At 46.9% G+C, this 25,376-nt stretch overlaps 1 protein-coding gene across 2 annotated transcripts in view; it reads left to right on the forward strand.

Moving 5' to 3' along the window:
- The window catches only part of LOC144111450 (uncharacterized), a 61,058-nt gene extending 40,848 nt beyond the window's left edge, over positions 1 to 20,210 (forward strand). The window contains exons 3-4 of one of the 2 annotated variants that reach the window (XM_077644754.1): positions 16,962 to 17,262; positions 18,283 to 20,210. In XM_077644754.1, coding sequence (XP_077500880.1) covers positions 16,962 to 17,262; positions 18,283 to 18,647 — 666 coding nt within the window. In that variant the 3' untranslated portion in view covers positions 18,648 to 20,210. The remainder of the gene's footprint in view (positions 1 to 16,961; positions 17,263 to 18,282) is intronic. The other variant, XM_077644755.1, reaches the window with a different exon arrangement.
- Positions 20,211 to 25,376: the final 5,166 nt, after the last annotated feature.

The raw sequence follows: 25,376 nt of genomic DNA on the forward strand, positions 1-25,376 counted from the left end.
AAGCCTTTCTCTGCCTTTTTTATTCGCACCGTAAAGATCCTGCAAAAAAAGCTGCCCTACTTCGTACCAACGTTATTTTTCACAACTAATGCAAAGATAACTTTAAGAATTACAGGATTGTACTAAAGTCTTCTTATGAGCGGAAATGCGAGTTTTTCCCCGCCTCTCTTTCTCCCTACATTCTTGTGTTATTTTCAGTATTTGTTTTCTTTTGTTCTTTTATTTTCATTCTTTTTGGCGTTTTAGTTTTCAATTTTATTTTATTTTCATTATCGATTTCTGCTTTGTTATTTCATTACATATATGTTGCTTATTAACTGTCGCTTAATGATCTTTTACATTTTACTTTATTTACCATACAACTTATAACTGACAGTTCGAGCGGACAACTTTCGTCCGCAAACTTTTGTCTGCAGCTTCCGTACACAACTTCCGTCCACGCCACTCATGAGCCATGAAAGGCTTACGCCTTAATAAGCGTGGTACAAAGCTCGTGCGGGCGCTGTCTTAGTGGGCTCAAACGCAAAAACATTAATATAAACGAAGCAACTTATTAGGGGCCAAATTTGGAAGGAACGTCAACTTAACTTTGGAAAAAAAGTCTGAAAACTCACGTTTATTACTTCCATTAGCAAAAGCGATGATGAGTACTCAGAGCAACCCCACGCCCATTCATGCGGTCGCTCGTGGTTGTTTTAGAGTAACCAAAAGAACGACTACTACCTGTTTCCCGAGAACAAAACGCCTTCTTTGCTGCTCGTCAAAGTAACGCCGGATACAACGAGGAAACGCTGAGAAGAAGCCCGCGCGGGGTGGGTCGAGAGCCAGCAAAAAAAACAAGCAAACAAAAAAGCGGACGCTTAGAGCCAGGCCCGTTCAGGCTGCAGCGACGTCAATAACATCGCCAAACACTCGCTTTACGGCAACCGGGGATTGTCTGTCGTGCGCTCCCGTCGCTTCGTCTTACCTGCCGGCGGACGCACCGACGGATGGGTTGTCGCTGCGAGGAAGAGGAGGAGAAGGAAGAAGAGAAAGAGAGGGAGAAGGAAGGCGGGGCAGATGACGTGAGCGCCGCGGGCACCTATATCTTATCCGCGCCCAACGTTCCCAGTTATTTCCTGGCTTGGCGCGAAGCGGCGACGTCAGGCAGAGAAGGGATACGCATTGACACTCGCGCGCGCACGAACGCGCCGCCGGCAGCAGCGGAAGGCTTCCCCGAAGGCTTAGTAGTACTACTTACCGGCAGAGAGCGGCTTTCTGGCCGCTTTGCGCGTGGCCCACTCTACGCAAGCCGCTGATCCTCCGCTGACAACACGGCGCCGAAGAAACTCTGAACCGACGGCGAACATCGTCGTCTGCTTCGTGCACCAAGAGGACCTGAACCCTGCTCACGGACAGTGACTCGTGGAGGAGTGGTCGAAACGCAGTGAGCGACTCATTGATCTCGGATAGAAACGTCTTAAGGTGAGGCTCAGCCCCGTTTTGGGAGGCTTGCAAAGAAATAGCCTTTAGTTGCCGAGCAACTGTAAGGCACCTATTTAAATTTACTTTCTTTTGCGTTTGGAAGACACAGAGCTTCCAGAACGGCTTACTTGTGAGCGGCAACTTGTGTGCCTGCAACCACGCCGACAAGACCGGAAGCAAGAAGCCAACCTGCTGTACAGGTGACAGCACGAGAAGTTTGCAAGGGTATTGTTCGTGTCCTGAAGTCTATTTCTACAGCAAGCGGACCCGAGAGACCAAGAAAACACGTGCTCGATCTGCAAACCACGAGAATCCTTCAAGCGGAGCCGCATGAAGTAGGACATTCGGTTTTTGTGTGCACCCCTGCAACCTGACGAGGATTCCACTGAAGTAAGCTAACGAAGGTTCGCCGTTGCTCAAAAACCTTCGCCGACGTGTGCGAGCCTATGGCGAAAGTGTAGCACGGCTTCCAGCAACTAGCATTGGGAGACCGAAAACCAATACCCTCTGCCGTCCTGCCCAAAGCAAACACAGGCAAGTTTAGCCGAGTTCGCTGTGTGTGACGGCTCGTAGGCCCCCTCAGAACAACCGCAGAAAACGCAGAAGAACGGCCAAGTAGGAGCATTAACTCATCGTAATGTTTGATGTTGCGGTTGTTTTGAGAAGACGTGTAAGTGCGAAGAGTCATCCACGTCTGTCCACATCGAGGGAAACCTCCAGCACGTCAGAACTTCGAACGGGGCGCCAACAACATCCCCACGTGTCTAGGGCGTATTGCGTAAACAACAAAGTACAGTGTTTCTAAGCGGGGGAAATATAGCATCAGTACACGCGGTGCCTCCATCAAGTCTTCAGAAAGGTGCGAAGACGTCTGTGTCACGGGCTGTCCCTTCCGTGCTCCGTGCATCAATCCGACACTTCGGCGCTGATCAGCTTGAACACAACAGCTAAGGTGAGTAGCAAGTCTACTGGCCTTATAAAGGAGATACTGAAAACTGGCAGCTTCGTAATTGCAAATGTGGTCGCAATGGCGAACCCCGTGTAACAGGAGTGAGGGAAGCACGTGGCTCTAGTGGAATGGGAGTTAGCGGATTCATCGACAATTTGTACAGCAGTAACAAACAGGACCGTTGTATTCTCCTCCAGGAAGCGAGAAATATAACACCGCCAAAATATGTGGATATTACTTACACTGACGCAAAATTTGCCCGTGTCACGCACAGATGTAAGGAACAAACTAGCGGATGTTTGTACATAAGCGGATGTTTCTACGTAAAGGATCTCACGATGTTCGTACATAGCAACCGGTAAAGCATTGATTTCGCGCAACATGTTGGAGGAAATAACGTATTGGAGTGCTTCAAAGCAGTCATTTCCATATTCAACCACGCCTTTTCTGAACAATCGTAAATCAAGCGAGTTGCAGTCGCTGTCAAAGACGAACATCAAAACGGCAAGCCTTTTTCTTTTCGCACAACCACAGAGTTGTGTTGTGTTTGGTTTCATGGAACTTAGGCAGCTAAGGCCATTGACTGAAAGCAAGTATGCTTGAGCCCTTAGCTGGTATGTACCATAATGTGAACGTTTCCCAGAAACACCCGGCTTCCAAAGACTCCCACGGCAGGTGCAGAAACATTTATCATTGGATGCAACTTGTAATTTATTTGCAAACCACCATCTTAAGCTGGCGTCACCATCAGTTTAGCAAAAACAAAGGCGGGACACAGTGTTAAGTTCTAACCATAGATCTGGTCTTTCCTTGTCTGGGCCTCGCTAAACTTTGCATTCGGAAAATACATTTAATTAAACTTTTCTGCAACCAAATCCAAACACAACACTTGTTGTTCCCTGTTTGCATGTTCTCGCTTACACATTGAATTCAGTTTACATTTACAACCAACACAGCGAAGTGATTCTTAGTACCTTCTGTTCACTCTTTCAACCATGGCTTTTATTCACTTTTTCTACACATTTTTTTTCTTATAGGCCAGAACAGTCGTTAATAGCACATAAAAAAATCTGCGTGTATAAATCCGTATACAGATCTTCCTCGCGCAAAGTAGAGCCAAGAATTCAAAGAATTTCAAAGCAGTGCCAAGAGCTAACTCCTTATATGGAAGCGAGCAGAGTGGAATAATAGTCCGCAACATGCTGCAAGAATTCTGTGCGGAAATAAACGAATAACAAGCGCCTAACTCTTCCACTCGTTCAAGAGCAAGGCGTACTGTTAACATTCGAGTTGGGCAAGCACGGCTTAGTCTACCTGGAGTAAAAGCTAAGGCCCTGCTCGAAACGACTGCCAAGATAAAACGCGCTGTAAACAGACACGACAGAGAAAAATGACAAAAAAGGTTGGAACGCGCTGTCGCTACAGAGTATACCGCTACCCCAACAACTACAATCACCAAAAACCAACTAAGCTCACCCACAATAAAAATAGCGCCACTGATAATGGGATAGTTGGTGCCCGATTTCAATTTGTTCCCTCTCCTCTTTGTTTTGCGCGTATTATTTCTGCATATATATGTTGCCATGGTAGCAATAAAGTTAGTTTATAGTTTGCACTTCTTATGTCGTCCTACTCTCTCCTGTGTTCGTCTCGTCCTGTGCGCAACGCCATACCAAGAAAGCCGATTTCACTTATCGGGTTCACTGATCCGCTGGCCTTTTGACAACGGCGGTGTAGAATGCCCTGCTACGCGGTAATTGCTTTCGTACCATGTTCTCCGTTTTCTCGCTATCTCAATCCGCTCTCGGCCCGAGGCCATACCATATCGCGGAGCCAACGTGGTGACATTGATATTAGCGTTCTCTTTTAGTAATCTCTTCATCCTTTTTTTTTGTCCCTCATTCATTCGCTCGCAACTTGTCCTCGGCATTCGGCCCTTTTCAAGCGGTCAGGCTCTATGCGGTTTTGTGATCCCTCCACCCTGCAGAGAAAAATTTGCCGCAAGCGAGGAGCTTGTCACATTCCTCGGCATCATCCCTAAGTGGTGAGATTGCGCCAAAGATCCAGGCTTTTTATTTGTTCTCGTTTTGTTTTGTTCTAAATATGATTCCAAAAGATGTGTTACGTTATTTGCTTTTTTTTAAAGAGCCGTGATTCGGATGTAAAGCATGTCAAGTACAAAGAAGCGCCCATGGGCTGTTCAGGATCCATGTCTTGAAAAATCCCAGAGCCGGCCACGGTGCTTTGAAACATCGTTTTAGCTGCCACCGTTAGCGAGCTACATATCATTTCTGCCAGACCTCTCGGATGGGTTTCTGGTAAACAATGCGATTAAATGAAAACAGAATGTTTGTCTTGGCGGCAAAACAGTCTCCAATATATATGACTGATGTTTCCGGTAAACAATGCGATGAAATGAAAACAGTGTTTGTATTGGGCGCAAAAGAGTCTCATATATATGACTGATTTGACCATCATGCATCAAAGTGGCTACAAGGCCCGCCTTATAGTGAGGGCCTCTGATCAACTTCAACCATTTCGGGGTTCTTTTGATGGGCACCGGAACCATCCCGCTGCCTCGCCGCTCTCCTTACCCAGTGCACTGCGTATATTTTGCGTTGTTGGAACTGCAGCGCGGTCTATGGATGGAAAGCACAATGTGGAGCGACTAGAATGCGATAATTAAACGAAACAGGCCGGATGCTGAGGAGAACGCCCAAGTTTTCTTTTCAGAGCGCAACATGTTTTGCTGGAAAGCGGACCCGCCGTGACAGGCACTGCCTTTTTCCTCGCTATACGGAGAGTCACACGTCAAGGTACGCGTAAACATTAATATTTGCAAAGCCGCTGAGTAAGGAGTAGTGATAATAAGATACAGTCAGGAATGTCTTGAGTCACTCCTATCGCGTCCTCCATACTTGGAAAAGGGGTTGTTGTTACTTTGTTAAGCGCCTTATCCATCCATCGCTGCAAAATCTATAGTGCGGAGTTTTTAACATCAAGCACTAAGAATGCAGTCAATTATGGCTCTGTGCTCGACAGTAGCAACGAAATGGCAAACATTATATCTTTGTTTCTCAACTAATCAGCGTTTAGAAGTTCTTCCCATATCCCCTATTTGACAACGGTGCGTACGCCGACGTGACAGAAGATATATCACAGACCAAAAAAAAAAATACAGCATGCCGACAGCACGAGCGCTGGAGTATCTCTGTAGCAGAAACAAACTTTTGTTATTATACATGCAACTGCAAATTCGAAAACTAAACATTTTGACAGATTTGCCTGTCTGGTTGGGCTTGAAGACTTATAATGAGCTGCACATCTCCAACCAAAAATTTTAACTTAACCCAACGTTTCGAAGCTGACTCGGCTCCTTCATCAGGGGTGACTGAGGGCAGTAGCTAGCGTCTTTTCATTTAAAGAAGCGAGCAGGCGACTTGTCCTCACCAATACATTCGCCTTCACAGCGAAACCCAACTTCGCTGATGTCGTGCGCAGGGGCGTAGCACCACACACACTCCGGCACTTGCCCAGGCCGCTTCCGCCGAGCCGATGGCAGGGTCATCCACGCCCCAGGCAGGGACAGCGAAGACTGCTCTGCCACCCTCAAAGCAGGGAGCGCTGGTCTGCGGGCTCACAAACACTGTTGCGCTTTGCCTACCTGCTCCCAAAGACCGGCCGCCGAGAGAAAGAGCCCAAGGCATTGTCTACAAAATTCCATGCGCCGACTGCGACGCAAGCTACATCGGCGAAACCAAAAATTTCAAAGAAAGAATTCGACAACATAAAAACGACGTCTGCAAATTCGCAAGAGAGCGCAATCCAGTAGCCGAACATTCCGAGGACTCCGACCATAGAATCAACTTTGAAGAAGCCCCCATCCTCGGAACCGTAACAAATTACCACAAGAGGCTCCTTCTGGAATCCTGGCATATCCAAACCACCCCGAACAACATCAACCGCACAAAAGGAAATCTGCCCCCAGTATATGTCCAGGGACATCAACGAAAAAAAGTCCATTCAGCACCTCCCTGCAGTGCGCCAGCGTGACTAACAGCTTAAACCCCCCTCCCGCTCCCCCGCGCCTTTCGCGTCACAGCTGTCAGTCCTTTGACTACCCCTCCCCTCCATACATAAAATACGCTAGCTACTGCCGTCAGTCACCCCTGATGAAGGAGCCGAGTCGGCTTCGAAACGTTGGGTTAAGTTAAAATTCTTGGTTGGAGATGTGCAGTTCATTATAAAACTGCAAATTCACAGGCAATAGCAATATTAACGGTAGCACGTGGTCGGCATTCAACAGCGTAATTTATTTTCATTTCTGCATTTAACTGTAAAACACGTTGTAGTCGATGCAGAGCTGGACAATTTCAAAGAAAAAACAAAACTTATGCCTCTCATGCATACTGAGAGAGGAATCATTGACAGCTTGCCGAAGACCGAAACTAGCGCCCTCTAAAGCTTCGTGTCTCGTCCGGACTCCGGTGGTAGCGAACTTATTCTGGTGATATGCAAGCATTGTTCGCACAAAGAAAAAAAAGACCGCCAAAAGACAAATTTTGATCCCGGTTTGTGTGTAATCGGCGGTGTGGGGAGACTGAGGGTGAGAACAGGGGAAGGCTGATACTGTAACACAATGTTGAGCGTCCCTGGTATTCGGCTTCGAACCAAAATTGGAAGAAAACTGGGCCGTCAGCCTGACTGCATCACCTCCCCCCCCCCCCCACACACACACACACGCACGCGCACGCACAAAACCAGGCTAGCGCTCGTTTTGTTGGGGCGTCATCCTACTGAGCCACGGCATCACCCTCAGTCTGGGCGTTCACCGCGTCGTTAACAATGTAAACAAGAACGCCATCCGACCGGGGCTAAGCGTTGTAGCGCAGGACTCATTACCTGCAAAAGCCTGCCCTCCGCGTGCGTAGCGGAGTCGAGCCAAATCTGTTGTTTCCATTGTTTTCAGTCAGACGGCTTGGCGACTCCGAATGGAAGGAGAAGGATCTCTCCGTTTTTATTGGCACAGGCTGAACGCAGAATATGTACGCAGATATGGTCTTCTACTGAATATTCATAGATCCCTGGGAGTCCTCATATCACTCCTGACGTGACACACACACACTGGTAGCTCGTCGATTACTCGCCTGACTGTCACACGGCTTTTACATATCAGTGCTATCCGCTTCCTGTCCTTATGCCCACACACGGTCAGTTCTTTAACAGTACCTCCGGAGCGTCGAACAAACGGTCGTACAATGATCTGCGACAAAGAGGAGCGGTAAAACAGGCTGTTGTTTTGCCTCTGTGTTGTTTAAGAAAACTATTGTCATGCCACTAAGTGTGCACGCTGATATTTATTCGAACTTACAAAAGAGCAAGTTAACTCGCTGTTTAATGAAGAGCTCAGTGTGAAAAAATCCGAACAAAAGCCCAGAATCCTCAGTATGTTAATCCTGCAGTGCTACTAAGTGGCGCACACTATAGAGTGCAATCAAATCTCTATAATTCAAAAACGAAAGGATTGAAAAGAAGCTCGAATTATACGTCTTAGAATATGAGATATTTAATTAGACGTAATGGTGACGGTGATCAATGAGTCAATTCGAATAAACCTGCAATTCGAGCAGCCAAGATTGCACCGATGAGCATCTCTCTCCATTTAATGCTTTTTGATAGGTTCATAATAAAATTTATCTAAGTTCAGTATCTCCTATTGTATTGTATAGATTAGTATAGTCCAGGGTTCGACAAAAGTTTGTCTGGTCAGGCATGGTGTTGGTGAAGTCGATCACTGACCATGTAGAGGTTTGATTGCCGTTTTGGAGCACCTACGGGTCCCTTGTTCACGAAGGTGGCCATATATGGCCATATATGGCTTATCGAGCATATATGTACATATATGGGAGGCCTTATATCTCCTACTGCATTGACCATGTACCTTTCAAACAGATGTTAAACCTTGAAATACTACAATTGCGGCCATGTATGGCATTGCTGTTGCTCTCACTGCTGCTAGAAATGTATACCAAAAGTATGTAGAGTACGTTGTGGGCTGAAACAACGCCACCCGGTTAGCACGCGTCGCCGGCAGAATCTCAGCCCAGAGAATAGGAAGCGCGCGGCAGTGTTTACGGAGGCAAAACCACCGCGTGCGCCGGGCGTCCTTGTGAAGGTCGCCGAAGCTGGTTTTTGCCAGCGGCAGTTCTGCCGAGGCTCGTGAATTCTCGAGTAGCCAAAGGTCAGCCGGCCATTGCGAAACGAACGCATTTGGCGCGTCACTTCCTCATCGCCTGGTTTCTGGGATTCCGTTTCGTAATGCGCGCTGATGACGGAGCTGACCTTGAATCCGGTGACGTGGTTTCAATCTTTGCCGCCGCATTCTTTTAGGCACGCAGATAGTTTGACAGTGGGCAAGCAAGTTGACTTCATGAAGAGATATGAATGGCATATCGACGGCAGAGGACACAATAATTTCAAGAAAACTCCTTATAACGAAACACACTGAAGTGAAAACAGACGGCTATTTATCAATTCATTGTATTCCGCTCTCTAGAGCTGTCCCTTTTAAACATGCTCTATGGTATCAGCTTTCAGTTCTTCTGCATGTAACTTTCAGACTACTTAGTAAAGTCCAGACGCTAAGAAACTACTCTAGGGCGCCAGCCATTGAGAGACACGAAATGCAGTGTAGCCGCCAACGCCGCTACATTGCGATAGGCTAGAAAAGCAGTTTTCGCAGCACTAGTAATTACTTTCCGTGGTGTTTTTTTTTTTTTCACTCCACATGGGTGTCTTCGCTTGTTTCACTTGTTGGCTTGTTCACTTGTTCCTGCATTTATTGGGCTCTCCACGCGAATTTGCGCATTTGATAACTTAAAAAGGCAAGTACACAGAGAACCTTGTAAGGTTTCTTGCCTGCATATGGTCAGTAGGCAGCTGCGCAGGTCCGGACAGCGATACTGAACAAGTGCAGCATTTTGCATTGAGCTGTTGCTAACGCTAGTGTTTAGAGACATGTGTTTAATATGTAAGCTACATATTATTTGGCAGTTACGCCTGCCAGAAAATAATGAACGTAACATTTCGATGGGAGATATATGAAGGAGAAAAATGTCTTTTTTTCTACATTTGGATTTCCTGCGCAAGTCTAGCTGGGAGATCCATTTAATACACTATTAGTATCAGCACAGGCTGCCCAATTATGACAATTGTGCTTGATTTATCAAAAATCTTAGTGATCTCCGCCGTAAGGCGATGACATGCAGTCGCAGAAAGGGGAGGACGACTTTTCAAAGTGCCAAGCGAAATTGAATAATAGCTTAGTCAGCGTTTCCTTCCTAGGGTCCTTAGAACTTTCAGGAGCACATAGCGACACGCCAGATTCTGCTGAACCATTTATCATGTCTCCCTTACAGACAACGCATGATAGGTTCTGTGACATTATGTGTGTAGCCGGGACTCAGGCCCAAAACATATGGTCGTTTAAAGGCGAAGAAAAAATACAAAAATAAATGAAAAGGACATTTGCAAACACTACCTCGACACTGTTTTAGCTCCTGGAATAACAGGTGGCCGAAACGAACAATACCTACTTTGACTACGCACTCAAGTGCAGTTTGTTCAGACGTTTCTTTGGCATGTATGCGTTCACCCTCGCTTCCTGCTTACATAAGTGCATTATTATGCAACGTCACGGCAGAGTAGTTCTGGCAGGCATTCTGACAAAAAGACAATAACAAAATCCCAATGGGTCATGTTGAGACGGAGCTTCGAGCCAACAAACCGGCCCTATGAAATATTAACTTTAGCATGAGAAGAAATTTGAAGGTTACTGCAATTCTACTACAGCAGTGTAGTCACGTACGTTGATGGCCTCGCATGTGAATGCCCGCACAGAAGGCTTTCTGCTGTTTCAGTCGAGAGAGATGAGATTAAAGAGGACTGAATATGTTTCCGAAAAACAAGTACTTGAGCTGCATAATGAAAGAAATTTTTACCGGCAGGGACAAACCGCTGGCATGCTACTGTGCATAGGTGAAGGGTGTTTATAAAAACAGAAATACATTAGGAAGACAACCAACAATGGTTTTAACAGATTGCAATATCGACTGCCATTCCTGCTAAATAGCCTTGAAAAGAGACATATAGATCCGAGCACCATGACTAGAAAACAATGGAAATAATTTTTAATGACGAACGACGGTCTACAAATTTAAAAACAAGAAGAAAAAATTTTGTAATGTAAACGTTTTCTCTTATTTCGCAGCATACTTGTTTTTGTGTTAGGTTTGTACGATTCTTTTATATGTCTGTACGTCCTGAGTGAAAAAGGTCTAAATTGGACCAGAAACGCATTTTCTCTTCTTTCCCTTTTGCTGTATATGCTTTCAAACATGTTGGCCTTTACGTGGGATCCTATTGTACGCGAATACATTTGTCTTGCTTTTGTCTGTGAGATGCAACGCATATACGCAAACAATATGTATTTACCGTGCGTGTGAAACCTTCGAGCTGCCAATCAAACAGGGGCAAGGGCCTCGTCAAGCTGCTTGTAGAAGCTCTTTTGCTCTTGTCTCAGCATTCCTTTTGTTATACGCGGAGGAATGCTGAATAAATATTTTGATTTGATTAGTAATAACAAAAACTGTGGTTCTGAAGAAAGATAGCTTCGGGTGGTGACTCCTAGGAGTTGGGACATCTAAGAAGGCGTAGAAATAAAGAGGTAAGTCTCCACGTAGAAATACGCCGCCTTTCCTCGACAGAACGAGAAGGAAAAGCGTCAGTAGCGGTGCATCCTTTCGCACTGATACAGGTGTTATTACGAACACTTCCGGCCTGAACGCATGGCGTCCGCACCGTGAACGTGTTCGCATAAGCGAAACCTCGCAATAGCGCTTACCACGAAAAAAAAGAAAAAACTCACGGGACATAAAATGATCGAGGGCTCGGCATCTCGGGAGTGACGAAACTAAAACGTATGAGGAAAAGAGCCGCACGTGGTGTCCGCTTGCGTGACGTCACACGAGTGACGAAACTACGCCGCCGAGTGACAGTGCTCGTGCCGGCCTCGTTGGGGGAAAATGTTTGACGGGCAGCTGCTCGACCAGCTGCCGTGTAGAGGAGACTCGTGCGTTCGTTATAACCCTCGTAAAGAGCTGGCGCACGCTGTTCAGGAACTAGGCTAAAAATAAGGTAGCTGCACACTTGTGCGTTCGAATGAAATAACAGGCCGGAGGATTGTACAAGCACGGAGCTACATCGTGCTACTACGTTCGAGGAGAGAATGTGCTTACTGTAGAGTCGTACTGGGTAAGCTTGTTTCTCTGTTCTTCGAGCTTTCCCCTGTATGTCCTTCTGCTGTCACGTCATTTAATCGGCTTAGAACTAGCGGTGTTTTGTAGCCGTTTGAATCGCGAAAACATGCGGCTGGCATGTAGTCGATGGTTTAACGGCGTACCGTCTGGTCAGGAAGCGTAGCAGATAAAGCTCGCAGCTCACTGACCGTAGTCAAAAAGGAAACGACGTTTCGGGAACGCTACGTCTTCCTCGGTCACACTGACGCCCTTGCTAACAAGGAATCCATAGTGCTCCCGAAAAGTTGAGTTCCTTTCGTAACAATGGTAACTGACCTGTGAACATCAAATTGTACGATTTGCATGCGGCTAACTCTGTACCTTCTGAAGAACTACCTTTTGCATGCATAGAGACTACAGAAATGTTTAAACTTTTGGTTCTTGCTGCGAAGTAATATCGAATGCTCACAGTACTCATTTCCCAACAGGTTTCTCAAGCCGAGAGAAAGTGAGAAACGCTTGAAAATGAGCCAGATTTGACGGTTTGTAACTTTACAGAATTAATCTTCTTCCCGTCAATTTCTATATTTTTCCCTATTACGCAGTGTTGACGCCAGTAACAATGAAATATTGCAACAAACTGGCTAAGCCGATAAGTTTTATTGAGTTTTATATCATTTTAGGCCAACCTGAGAGAGGTTCCTAACAGTACTACAGCAGCACGACAGTGTTGTATTAGCGTTATCAATGTCGTCGCCTCAGGCTTACCACTTGGTTAGAGCTGTACGGGGCTTTTGGCTGGTTATTACTGCTCGACTAGCCTTCACTGTCATTTATTAGTGCACGAGGGCGGATAAAAGTCCAGGTACCCACCTTCACGAATTAAAAGGCGGTTTTATACCGCTTGCACCAATTTAATGACCCCCTTAAAGAACGACTCGTGACAGCTCATCATTCGAAGCAACAGCAAGCAGTGCTTCTCTTGCTATCTTTCCTGAAAATGTCCGTGATGCGTGCGTCGACGTTTCTGCCTGTACCCAAGTGCCAACAAGCCCGACAGGCTCTGATAAACGCGGATCCGTTTTCCTGCAGCAGATGCTGATCGAAGGCATTGCCTCCTGCCGGGCAACGCCGCTAATCGCTGTGAATAAAAGCAGCCGGCGTTGTCCAGGCAAACATGCCAACGCCGATCTGAGGAAGGCGTCCATAATTAGGAGATAAAAAGGGAATGCATACAGCTGGCTGTCTGTTGGGACATTCTCAAGGCGCGCAGCATTTATAGGGCCTTCGGGAACGGCTACTACATGCAGAGTTGCCGGGAGGGCATTAATGTAAACCAGAGAATCGAAAAAGGAATTCCTCGTTGGCACCCATACAAGCGCAAGCATATGGTAACACAGCAAATTTATAGACTGTTGTCAGAACTCCGTTGGCGAACAAGCATTCGCCCTGCTCTTTTGTAACCGTGTCGCTGCCCTCAGGTGGATCCCGATGAATTTGCGTTTTTAGTTCAGTGTGTTTTCGAATAACCCTCCAAATCTGAAGTAGAATAACACGACTCCCACCACATCACCAGCCTGACTACACCCACCGCAGGGCAAATGCCTCTCCCATGTCTCTCCAATTTACCGTGCCCTTTGCCAGCTACGCCCACCCTATCCCTGCAAACTTCCTAACCACATCCGCCCACCTAACTTTCTGCCGCCCCCTGCTACGCTTGCCTTTTCTTGGAATCCATTCCTTTACCCTTAAGGACCAGCGGTTATCTTGCCTTCGCATTGCATGTCCTGCCCAAGCCCATTTCTTCTTTTTGATTTCGACTAGGATGTCATTAACTTCGTTTAATCCCTCACCCACTCTGCCAGCTTTCGGTCTCTTAACGCTACACCTATTAGTTTGCTTTCCATAGCTAGCTGCGTTGTCCTTAACTCAAGCTGAACCCTTTTCGTTAGGCTCCACATTTCTGCCTCGAATGTGAGTACCGGTAAGATCCAACTGCTGCATACTTTTATGCACCAGGAATCAGAACCCAAAAGTTGGTCCTTTAAATGCTCGGCCTTTATAGCGCACTGGACAAAATAGTCAATATGTAAACGCAAAGCAGCAGTCAGATAACTTGTCATATGCCCTCGACGGCTACTCCAGATGCGACGAGTATCAATCATGAGTCTCGAAAAAGCAAGTGATTGCGCCGAAGAGTCTTCAGCTATGATACGCATTTCACCTTCGTGGTACAACGGGAGCAAAACATCAGGTCGTCGGCTGTACTTGTACATCAGCACAAAACAAGGTCACGAAGGTCACGAAGGTCACGAAGTAACTGAAACATTCCTTGCTCACAGGGAACCACGCGTTGTCAGCAATCGGAACTGCGCTCTCTCATAACAATTAACGGTCACGACGACGAGCACCGACCACAAAATGCGGGTGTTACGGGCAGCTATGACATCCTTTCACAAGTTACGTAACGCAAATGGGTGAATCGTCATGCTTTAACGGATTCGGTATCTTTCGTAGAGTGGGGACAGATGGCGAAGCCTTCTCTTCATACCCACCCGCATGGACAACGTTACACGTTAACAATGGACGGTGCAACCAGACGCGTGACAAGATCTGAAAATGAGAGGATTGCAAACTTCTCGCGAAATATTTCACCGCTGCTCCATTCCCGCCGCCCTTATTCAGTGTTCCTACCGCACAGTTATCCACTGCGCTTTTTTGTGGACGATAGCGGCGTTTTTATTCTTTCATACACGTTCTTTGCGCCAGCTGCTCTTTGAGTGTGTCGAAGGTCATACTCAGATCTTCCATTGTTGTCTCGATGTTTGCAAAAACTGAGGAGATAAAATGTGGCTACAAACTTTCTTAGGCTGAAAATAGCCCTTCGACCATCAACATAATTTTTTTTTCATTCGTCATTTTTTAATAATGCAAAAACTTGTCGAAACGAAGTGCGTCGCTAGCGTGAGAGTCTTCTCCCTCTTTTACGCGTGCACCTGGCGTGTCGAATATAACGCCTACTATTTATTATACACGGTTCTCACGCAAGCGAAAACGTCCGGGTGCTCACTTCAGGATATCTGCCGCACAGTGCGCGATCCGACATTGTAAAAATGTTGTCGTGTATCCTGTTCAACCACGCCCACTTCTATTTAAAATCGTAAAAATGCGCGCATAAATAAGCGTGGGTGTTTTTTTTTTCTTTCAAATGCATTTTTCAAGTGCATTTTTTTAGATATACGCATGAATGCAAATCAGGAGTTTGAAAATTTATTAGCGTGCATGTTAATCAACTTTTCAGAAGGTATGACACTTTAGGACTTCTCGGCGTAACGTGTTCTAGCGTGCTACAACTTTGCCAGCGTCGCTACATACCGGTGAACTTGATTTCCTTTTTTTTTTTTTAGAGAGAGCGCTTCACTAAAGGTGTCGGTGTTCGAATCTTTACAAACAGTGCTAGTAACAGCGTTGTCACTGGGAAGTGTCATTTCATACGCCGCTTGACAGTAGGGGGCCGGAACAGGTCTGACGGTGATATTGACGTCGTGCAGGGGCATGAGGTCACAGCTCAAGACCCAATAGCGTTAGTATGGAAGAGCTAGGTGTAAGGGTAAGCGGGGAATACTTTAATTAGCCTGTGACTTTCCTATGATGTTGTCATTGTAATTAACTAAGTACATTAATAAACGCGGATGACTGAGACAAAGACGTTCAGTGTGCCATTGCAAGTCGGTGTAATAATGAATGCCGAGGGTAAGAAAAATTTATACAGACTGACTGAGAGTTAAATTGGCTGGCACTCGGCTGGTACAAAACAAGCACCACAGAGGTTAATTAAGAGAAACCTTGGTCCTGCAGTTTACTGTTGATGATGAAAAGTGATGATGACGTTGAATGTGTTCCAAGCGATAGTGGGACCAGGCACCACTATGTACGCTTGTTGTATGTGGTAGATGAGGATGTGGTATATGAATATATGTGGTATATGAGGATTAGGACATTGCTCTATTTTTTATTTTTTTGCTGCACGGGTTAGCGGCTCTAGATGAACGCTGGAAGACGTCCGTGACACTCGAGCAGAAGGCTTCCCAAAGTGTCATTCACCTCAGAGAGATCGTGCACAGGCCGGTCCTCAACTCTTCAGACAACCCTCTCACTATCGCTGATAAGCGAAGCTGGAACGAAGACACGCCAGTAGAGAAGTAGAAAATAATGGCTCGTCCGACTTTACATGACGGCATCGTTTGGTTTAACGCATGAAGTTCATTGATCTCTATTTGTTTATGGAACTCAACCATGGCATCCAATATGCCTTCTTTTTTAAAGGTGTCGTTTCCGGTTCTCCATAGTTTCGAGTTTGGCTCCGGTTTCACGGTCGGTTCGCACCCGTCCTCGATCGTGCGGTGACGACATTTCAAGCTTCGAAAGCAGGAACAGGTGTTCGGCGTCCGATACGGACATCATATGAGGTTCCGTAATCTGGAGTGTGCAGCAGCGGTGCTGCATTTACAATCGCCGGAAACTCAAAAACGTAAAAGAAGCAAATTGTGCCCGAAATATCACGCGCGCTTTTGAAATTAGTGGCAAGGCAGCATTATCTTTGCAAAGGTTGGTTTCCGGGTATTGCGTGCATTGCCGCAATCAACCTGGTTTTGCTTTATTCTGCGAATTGCGCACGCGTGGCATGAACTGAAGAACGTCGACTCGGCACCGGTCTGCATTTCCTGTCAGAATACTAGCAGGTTTTGCGGGCATGAAGTAAGGCAGTAGGCACCTCGTTTTCATGAACGTGCACTATGTTCAAGGCCACGGAGAAGTGTAGCACTATACTGAACGCAGTGGATACATAACAGCGTAAGTAGAACATGTACAGTGATCACTGCATGTTGTGATTGTTGTTTTCTTTTCGCTATGAATTAAATAGTGTTGAGAAAGACAAGCTCCACCAACGCGCTACAGAAAGGAGGGTCCCCCCCCCCCTCCCCCCTTCCCAGCCTTTGTGCAGAAGGTGGTCGGTTCGAAACCTACCACCGGACACCGACCGATGCCTCCCCAAAGATATTAAACAAAGAAAAGGCAGAGCCATTCCATCGGCTGTCGAGTGGCATTATCAGAGGGGCTTTTCCATGCGAACCGCACAGAACGCACAGGAAATTATGACAGTGGGAACATATCAGTAGTGCATGTTTTTTTTTTTTCACCAATAACGAAAAATCGTTATTTATGTGCTGGCACACTATTTTTCATTCCAGTGCGTCGTCCAGTTGCAAGCTGACCACGAAGCCATGGGCGCGCTAAGCATCGCTACGATTGCTCCCTTGGCGGTTCCCCTTCTTCTGTGGTCCATGCAACGGGCGTCGTGCATGTCTATAGGCGAACCGACGCCGCCGTCCGCCGCGGTGGGACAACACGGCGGCGCCCTGGGACGGCATTCACAGGACTCGGCGCCCCTGCGGCTGCAAGGGGTGGAGGTCGTGACAGGTTCCTACGAAGCCGATCAGCGCCATCCCCCCGAGATGATGGCGACCAACACGACCACGCTAGCGCTGCCTCGTAAGTTCCGAATAGTTCCTGGCATTTATCAGATTTGAAACCATACCAGATTAAGGTCATTTGATATCGAGTTCAAGAATAATGGGACAGCCTTGACGCAACGGGCCCAAGAGCTCTGAAGACCACAGAAAAGCGCACAGTTTTCCCATCAATAGGCCGAGCTTTAGATGTTTCTTTTTTAAATAGGAGGAAATACTAGAGCCAGGCACCAATTTCTGAAATGAATCACCTGAAACGGGTATCTACCAATCAAATAGAAGGAAAGACAAATTCCCAGGACGAGAGCAACGCTCCACTCTCTGTTCAGCGTGTTCTTAGATGCGCTGTGTCCAGAAAGAAAAAAAAAACTTAGCGCACTCTAACACATTGTTTAGCACGCAATAACGACTAGCCTCTCTAGTAATTTTACTATATAATTGGGCCTATCATTAAAGTAGACACTGAGGAAATTTTTGGCATGGGACAACATTGTTCAGCGAGATACTCTCACGACAGCCAAATGCACTGGGCTCTATGCGTCCAGCTTTCTTCAGAACCAGCTCGAAAGGTGGCGCCACGAAAAGGGCTTTCTGCACCGCAGGGATCACGCACCGGGTGGCTGCTCTTTTAAGCGGGGCTCAATACGGTCCACTAGCAATATTAGATTACATGGGCGAATAGTACGGCTGCAAGTCCACACATTCCGAGGTAGTGTCCTTTTCTCCGCTATTCCGTGTTTCTTTTTGCACTCTTTGTTAGAAGAATCTCAACCACAGGCTAAATCATCTACACGTGCGGTCTAATGAATCAGCGAATCTTTTCTCTCTTGCTGCTTCATTAATATGCCTATGTTACGCTGCACATGGTGCCGCGCCCCAAGTAACCATGGGAACATTACCATTAACATCCTTATCATTACAAGTAAATCATAGAGCACGGCCGCTTGTGTTTCTTTTTTTCACCTGCTCGCTTCAAAGCCACAAGCGCATTCACAAGTGCACCTCTTGCACTTTCTCCTTCTGCGCCTCCTCCCTCCACCAGCAGGCCCCGCCAAATCGGTGAATCCGTTCCTGTTAGTGGCCCTGGTCGTCAGCGCTCTTCTAGTCTTGCTGCTGGGCTTCGCCTACGTGACGCGTAAGACGGACCCTGGGGACTCCGAGGACGCCCCGAGGCAGCCGCGAGACGGCAGCGCTGCGTCGCGGCACAACGGCGCCTTCGAGCAGGACCCCGAAGGAGGCACAGACGGGTCCGGGTACCCGTCGCAGCCACCGTCCTACGAAGACGTCATCAAAGTTCCCTGGACCATCTGGGCGGCCACCCAGCAGGGAGCATTTACCCAGGGCACTGGCGCCACACCCCCTCCTTCGTACGAAGATGCCAGGAGGACATTCCCGTTCCCTGAGTAAAGCGGTGACTCGCAAGAGATGCGGACGGAAGTTGAGAGATAGAAACGCTACACGTCACTCTTCAACCTCGCCAAGTCCGGTCGTCAGCACGGCCACATGCACTATCTTTATGGGGAAGAAGTTACGCCTGTGCAGCAAGACGTGTGGAAGGCGTGAAAGTTCTCCCCAGCTGCGTTTGGGTGTGGAGTCGGCATCTGGAGAGTAAGAGTGAAGCAAGTCAGACTTGCTTACCTAGGTTGTTTGGACATGAGTAGCGTTGAAATGAAGGTAGATCTGGACCAATGTCTGGTCTGCTCAGCCATATTGTCTGCCTGGAAGAGCGGGATATGAAATCCCCGGCCATAATGACAAAGACCAAAGAAAACGGAAAAGAGTAGAAGTTATACCTTGGCGTTCAACCGCAGCGCTACGTCAGTGATGTAAGGGAATAGAACTTATCCCCTCAGGACGAAAAGGAAAGTGATAATGCGCCGTGGTGTGGCGTACCATTTTAGTTATTAATCCTCACGATTCTGAATGCTCATCTACGCCGGAACGTTACATGCCAGTTGAAGAAATATCAATCTCGCTTATGTATAGGAGGCTCGCATATACCGAAATGGCTACTCAGGGGTCTGTAGATTGCTCTATCACAGATGTGAGGTGAATCAAGCGCTTCTTTTGGACTGTGGTGAACAGGGCTACGGTTCTTCGACCAGTTACTTCAGCAGCCTCAGCAAGCGACCTTCTTCATCAACGCTGTGTTATCTATGGTGCCAACCCGAGAAGGCCTGGCGAAAGATGCATGCATGGTTACATGCTTGTGATACCTTTTAGAGGAAAGAAGTGTTGTGCAAAGCTACTATGGTGCAAGGAAATGGAAGCAACGACCGGGGACACTGTAGTATTGACAGTGTCTTCCCGTTCGTGCATGTGCACTCACACTCTTGTTGCCAAGAGAAGGCCAAGTGTGCTTCTTCACAAACTTTTCAAAGCACCACTGGCGCGCCAAACTGCTAGACTTCGATACGCATGCTCGATCATCCTCCTAGACAAGGACTCTTGTCACAGCATCTTGTCGACTTGTGGAGTGCTATTATACAGTTTCGCGCTTCATGCCGCGTGCTCCTGCGTAATGGCGGCTAATCGCTGTGAATTATTTATAAACGTTCGTGACTTACCGAAAACACAGCGTCTGCTTAGTCGCCTCAAAAGCATTAAGCCGCGAGTATAGGGAAAATCTCAAGAGCGAGTGAACATCGTGGAACTACAGTTGCAACGAGTGTGTGCCATGAAAAACAGGTGTTACGCGTTCAGCTGCTGCGGACACTTCATCGCCTTGTGATAAAAACTCACCGTGAACGTGATCATGTGTTCTTGCGCCTGTGAACAGATACGCCCAAGAAGCTAGGTGACAACAAATTGACCATTAGATAAGGCTTTGTCTCATCGCGTTCAGTGCCAAAGTAGACTGTCGTACATTTTGTGCTTGTTTTCATGTTTCATCAAGATGTCATCAAACGGGACAGAACCATCGTTTCTATTAAGCTAGAAGTGGTACTGTAAATAAAAGCTCGACCAAAGTTCAAATCGGACCAGTTATTATGAACGCACGAACAGCAACACCTGTAGCCGTATATCAATTTATAAGTAAAGACAACGGGGTGATTCGGTACGACATCATACACAGGGAGAGAAACAGAATGACAGAAAGGCAGGGAGGGTTATGGGGGTTTAACTTCCCAAAGCGACTCAGGCTATGAGGGACAGAAAGGCAGGGAGGCTAACTAGGCTATGCCCAGGAGGCTATACACACTGTATACAAATCAAATGGAAACCATGGGAAAAACATGCATTAAGCTTTTGGATTTCTGTATATTGTTTTGCCATTTTGGTAAGACAGGTGACACGGACACCGTATTTACCCAAATTTATATGCTTAACCATATGGAACGTTCCAGTAAGATAGGTCACACCTTAAGAAAAAGAGAGAGGTAAAGACGCAAGCTTCTGCAGGAAACGAGACAACCTGCCCTGGCGTTTCCTGCTGAGATGCTTCTGACCTTCAGATGCTGTGCGTTCCTTCAGACAACTTTAACACTCCCGTTATGCCGTATCTACCACTGCTGTTGCTACCCCAGTGAAGGGGAGCTTGAAGTCAAGTCTTACCGATTGCCCCGTTTCTCAAAACGAACCTTGCATGCAAACCCATTAACCTTGAGGACGGAGTCCTTTATGGCTATCTCACCGGAATGGTGGCTCCTTCGGCGTCTGTTATCGCCACCCAAGTCTACGCAGCCTTCCGCGGATGTTCAGCTCGTCACCACGTGTTTCTGGGCCAAGGCCAGAGTAGGGGTACTCACCGAAACATTCCATGCTGTAGGCTTGGCCCTCGTGCATCGTCTACATGAAAGAGTGGACACGTGCGCACCAACGGGTCGAGGTCTGGAATGTGAAAAAAAAAAGAATTGACTTTTCACAGCCATCACGGACCATAAAAAGCACATCTGCATTCTAAAGTTTTTTTTTAAACACATCAGTTTTTCAGTTTAATAGAATTCGAATCGTTCGAATAGAATTAAATCAGTTTTATTTCCTTCATCAACACGAGAATTTACAGGACAGTGTTTGGAAGGACTTGGTTGTAGGCCAGTTGGTGAGGAGCACCGTGAGGAGCAAAACCGCAAAACCGGACAGGACTGAGGCAGAGGATAACATAGGGAACTGAACGTTTATTGAAGAACATCAGAGATTATATGGATCCGTCGCGTGTGTAGTCTGGCACACAATCTTAAAGAGAAGATGAAACATGAGAAAACAGTTCAATGGCAACCACGAGGAACAGAATTGGTACGTGCTGATTGTTTTCCTTCCACGTACTGATTGTTTTCGTCATGGTTCCTGTTAAAATTTTTTCTCCTGTGTCATCTTTTTAAGTATGTTTGCCAGACTACACGTGCGACTGATCCATAGAAGCTCTGATGTTCTTCAACAAATGTTGAGCTGTCGGTACCGCCCCGTGTTTCCGCCTGCCTCAGTCCCGTCCTGTTATGCGGTTTTGCTCCTCACAGAGTTTGGACTCGTGGCTAGTGGCCAGTTATGAGTCCAAAAGAAGCAAGTGCGCTGAAACAGGCAATATTCACAAAAGGAACAAAAATTGGCCTCCATATTAAGAAAATTACTGCTTTCTGTTGCATTGAGCTCAATGGCGCATAAGCATCTAAGGCTAACATGCGCCAAAATGAAGGTATTAAAAAATTGTTTTGTGCAGAATTTTATAACGAAGTCTGCGGTGCAAAGGGCCCAAAAGCTATTACGTACTACTAAGTGATACAAATGACAAAAGTTTATGAAATGGCTTATCATCAGCCTTACTACTCCTACTGCGGGACAAGGGACTCTCCCATGTTTTTTCCAATTAACCCTGCCCTTTGCCAGCTCAGGCCAGTGTATCCCCACAGATTTCATAATCTAATACGCCCACCTAAGTTTCGTTCCTTCTCTTGGAATCCAATCCGTTACCTTTAAAGACCGGAGATTATCTTGCCTTCGCATCACATGCCCGCTTGGATGTCATTAGCCCGCGTTTTTCCCTTTACCCGCTTCCGGTCTCTCAACGTCATACCCATCATTTTTCTTTCCATAGCTCCCTGCGTTGTCCTTAACTTCAGCCGAACGCCTTTCGTTAGCCTCCACGTTTCTGTCCCGTAGGTGAGTGCCGGTAAAATATAGCTGTTGTATACTTTTCTCGTCAGGGATAGTGGTAAACTGCCATCCATGATCTGAGAGAGCCTGCCATATGTGCTCTTTCTATTCTTATTTCCAGTTATTTCCCTCTCTTGATCCAGATCAGCGGACACTAACTGCCCTCAGCGTACGTACTCCCTTGCCCTTTTCTGTACCTCGCTACCAATTGTTAACTGCTTTTCCTTTTGCAAGACTTTTGAACATTACTTCAGTTTTCTGCCCTTTTAGACCCACCATTCTGCTCTGCCTGTCTAACTCATTGACATGCTCTGCAGTTCATCTCCTGAGTGACTTAGCAAAGCAATGTGATCAGCGAATCGCAGATTCCCAACTATTCTCGATTTAAGCCTTTGAATACCTCCTGTAATAAGCGCTGTTCAACACTATTGTAATGCTACGCAGTGGTGACGGCAGTCAGACAGCCGGGAAGACAGCGAAAATGGCTTCTAAAAGAAACTATTGAGCTGACTCGCGCTCACAAAGAACTGGATGACTCGACGGCAGGAATAGCAACAAGCTTGCTCGGCGGTCGTCGTACAGAAGGCCCGCCGCTCTCGGCCGTGCTCACTTTAAAGCTGACAACGAACTTTTGAGATAGGGTGTTCAAACCACAGCAATCTTCAGCAACACAGAATCGACTGCGCCTAGGTGCGATCAATCGAAATAAATCTGGCCACGCATGGTATCACAATAAAAACGGTTAAGCCGCGGGCCAGGAGCTTTCAAGAATGAACGAGCAAACCATTACAAAGCTTTGCGTTATTGCCCCTGTTATAAAGAAGCGTCTTCCCGATGCTTTGCAACGAAATAAAAAATGTGGTATTCCCCCCTTATAAAGTAGCATCTACCCGATGCTTTGCAACGAAAAGAAATGTGGACAAAGGTAAACACTGAGAAAGCAAGAACAATCACTGAAAATGCAAGCACAGTATCCATTAGCGCGCATAATAAGTATTTTGGGCGCACAGCCTGTACTATCGACGTCAAATGAAATGCGAACAGCATAGCTCGTGGCCAAAGGTCTAGTTTGCTCCGTCCGCCTATCGACGTAAGAGATAGGCGCGCTCTTCCGATTTGCGATAGTTTCGCATCTGTTTTCTTTGACGATCGTTCTCTCTATTTGCCACTGCAGCGCCGCATTCATTCTTGCCACCGATCGCAAATTTCGCAGCGCGGCATCGCTGTCGGCAGCGGCCGTGGCCTGCGTGGGTGAAGCGAGCGCTCTTGGCTCCCCGGCCTGCAGCGCTTTGGTCTCGCTTCTATCATCGTCCTGTTATCAGCGTCTGGCTGCGATGCGAACAGTGAAAGGTCCGATCGGGTTCCGGTTTCTATCCTACGTGGCCGTTGCTGAATCACTTGTTTCTGCAGTAAGCAGAGCTTCATCGCCGTACCCCCGCTAGAAATGTAGCGCTCCCGGGCCAAAGCGAAAAACCTAACGTCAAAGAAAACAGAAAACTACCGCAAACCAGAATAGCGCGCCTATTCCCTTATAACGACAGGCAGACGGCGTATAATAGAATTTTGTCCGCACGCGCCGCTGTTACCAATTAATTCACTTGACGCCGATACTACAACTTCTGGGCGTGCACGCCAACATTGAAGAACGAATAAGCAGCCTTTAAGAAGTTATGCGTCAATAACATCTGGCATCGAGAGGCGGACTATCCTGAAGCATTTGTGTTCTGTTCAAGAACGAAAAATTTCAAGAGATGGCCTCGGCAACACTTACATCATTCTGTGCTTCCTCAGCGGGTACACAGAAGGTTCACGTATCTTATATACATCAGCTTCGCTGGCGATACGCAACAACCCATCTCGAGAGTGCGTATCCGTTGCGAATAAAATGAGGCGCTTGTCTTGCGGGGTCAAGTTATCGTACAAGCTTAATTTTAGCTGCTTTTCTTTCCCTTTCATAGTGCGCTTCGTCTGCTAGGCTGTTCGGATTAGTGCGAAGCAACTAATTGTTTTTATCCGCTGCATATCGCGCAAGTGACACTGAAAGGAGGACACATTTGCGATAGCAGCCTAGCCGACCCAATATACCAGTTGCTATCGTTACAAACAAAACTGATTGCGGAGGACCCTCTATAGTTCCTCATTTACTTCGTTGACACAACCGCTCTCGTGACGCTACCCGGTAACGCAACCGGGGCCTTGAGTCGTGCTTGTTACGCATTTGCACCAGTGTACGAAACGGTATCAGAACATGGCCATCAAACTTGCACTGCAGGGGTTGCTTAGCACGAAGCATGACAGCGAAGCAGACGACGCTACCTAAGCAGCACAGGTAATCAGCCCAATATTAGAAATGAATGGTTTCACTCTCTACCAATGTAGGACCGGCATTTGCCAATATATTTCCAGCATTAATTGGGCCGATAACTTGTGCTTCTTGGGTAGCTACAGTGGCATGTTCGGAGCGAATTATCGTTCCCTCGAACGATTTCAGCTCTGCTTTGCCTGAACGCCGCGGCGCCGGGCAGTCGACGCTTGAGCGATTAAAAAATTGCGAGGACGTACATGTCTGGTATTTTTATCGACTTAAGCTACCATCATTTGTTTTGGCCCTACATGCCTTGGCTCTTAGCTCTGAGCAGCCACATATGTCAAGCGGTTGCGACACTCCCAACAGGTCACAAACAGGCTATTTCTTTTAGACCCTAACTGACAAACCAAGAAAGTCTCAGAACACATCTCTAATTCAGCTATTACCGGACGCAGCAGCCGATATGCGAAGGAAAAACAAAAGGCACCAACCTGCCAAACAGGAGCAAATCTTTTTCAGGACCTGGAATTGCGTGCGTCCACCTGCCACCGCTGCCAACAGCAAATATCGGGCGAGAATGAGCGATAGCGGCGAAGAAAACTCTGTAAATATGACGTCATATTCAGCAGCCAATAACGGCCAGCAAGGTCAGCCGGTAGTCGGTGTAGCTTTACTTGTCGTGGATGGATGGATGGATGGATGGATGGATGGATGGATGGATGGATGGATGGATGGAT

Source organism: Amblyomma americanum, chromosome 11 (assembly GCF_052857255.1).
Source record: "Amblyomma americanum isolate KBUSLIRL-KWMA chromosome 11, ASM5285725v1, whole genome shotgun sequence".
NCBI lineage: Eukaryota > Metazoa > Arthropoda > Arachnida > Ixodida > Ixodidae > Amblyomma > Amblyomma americanum.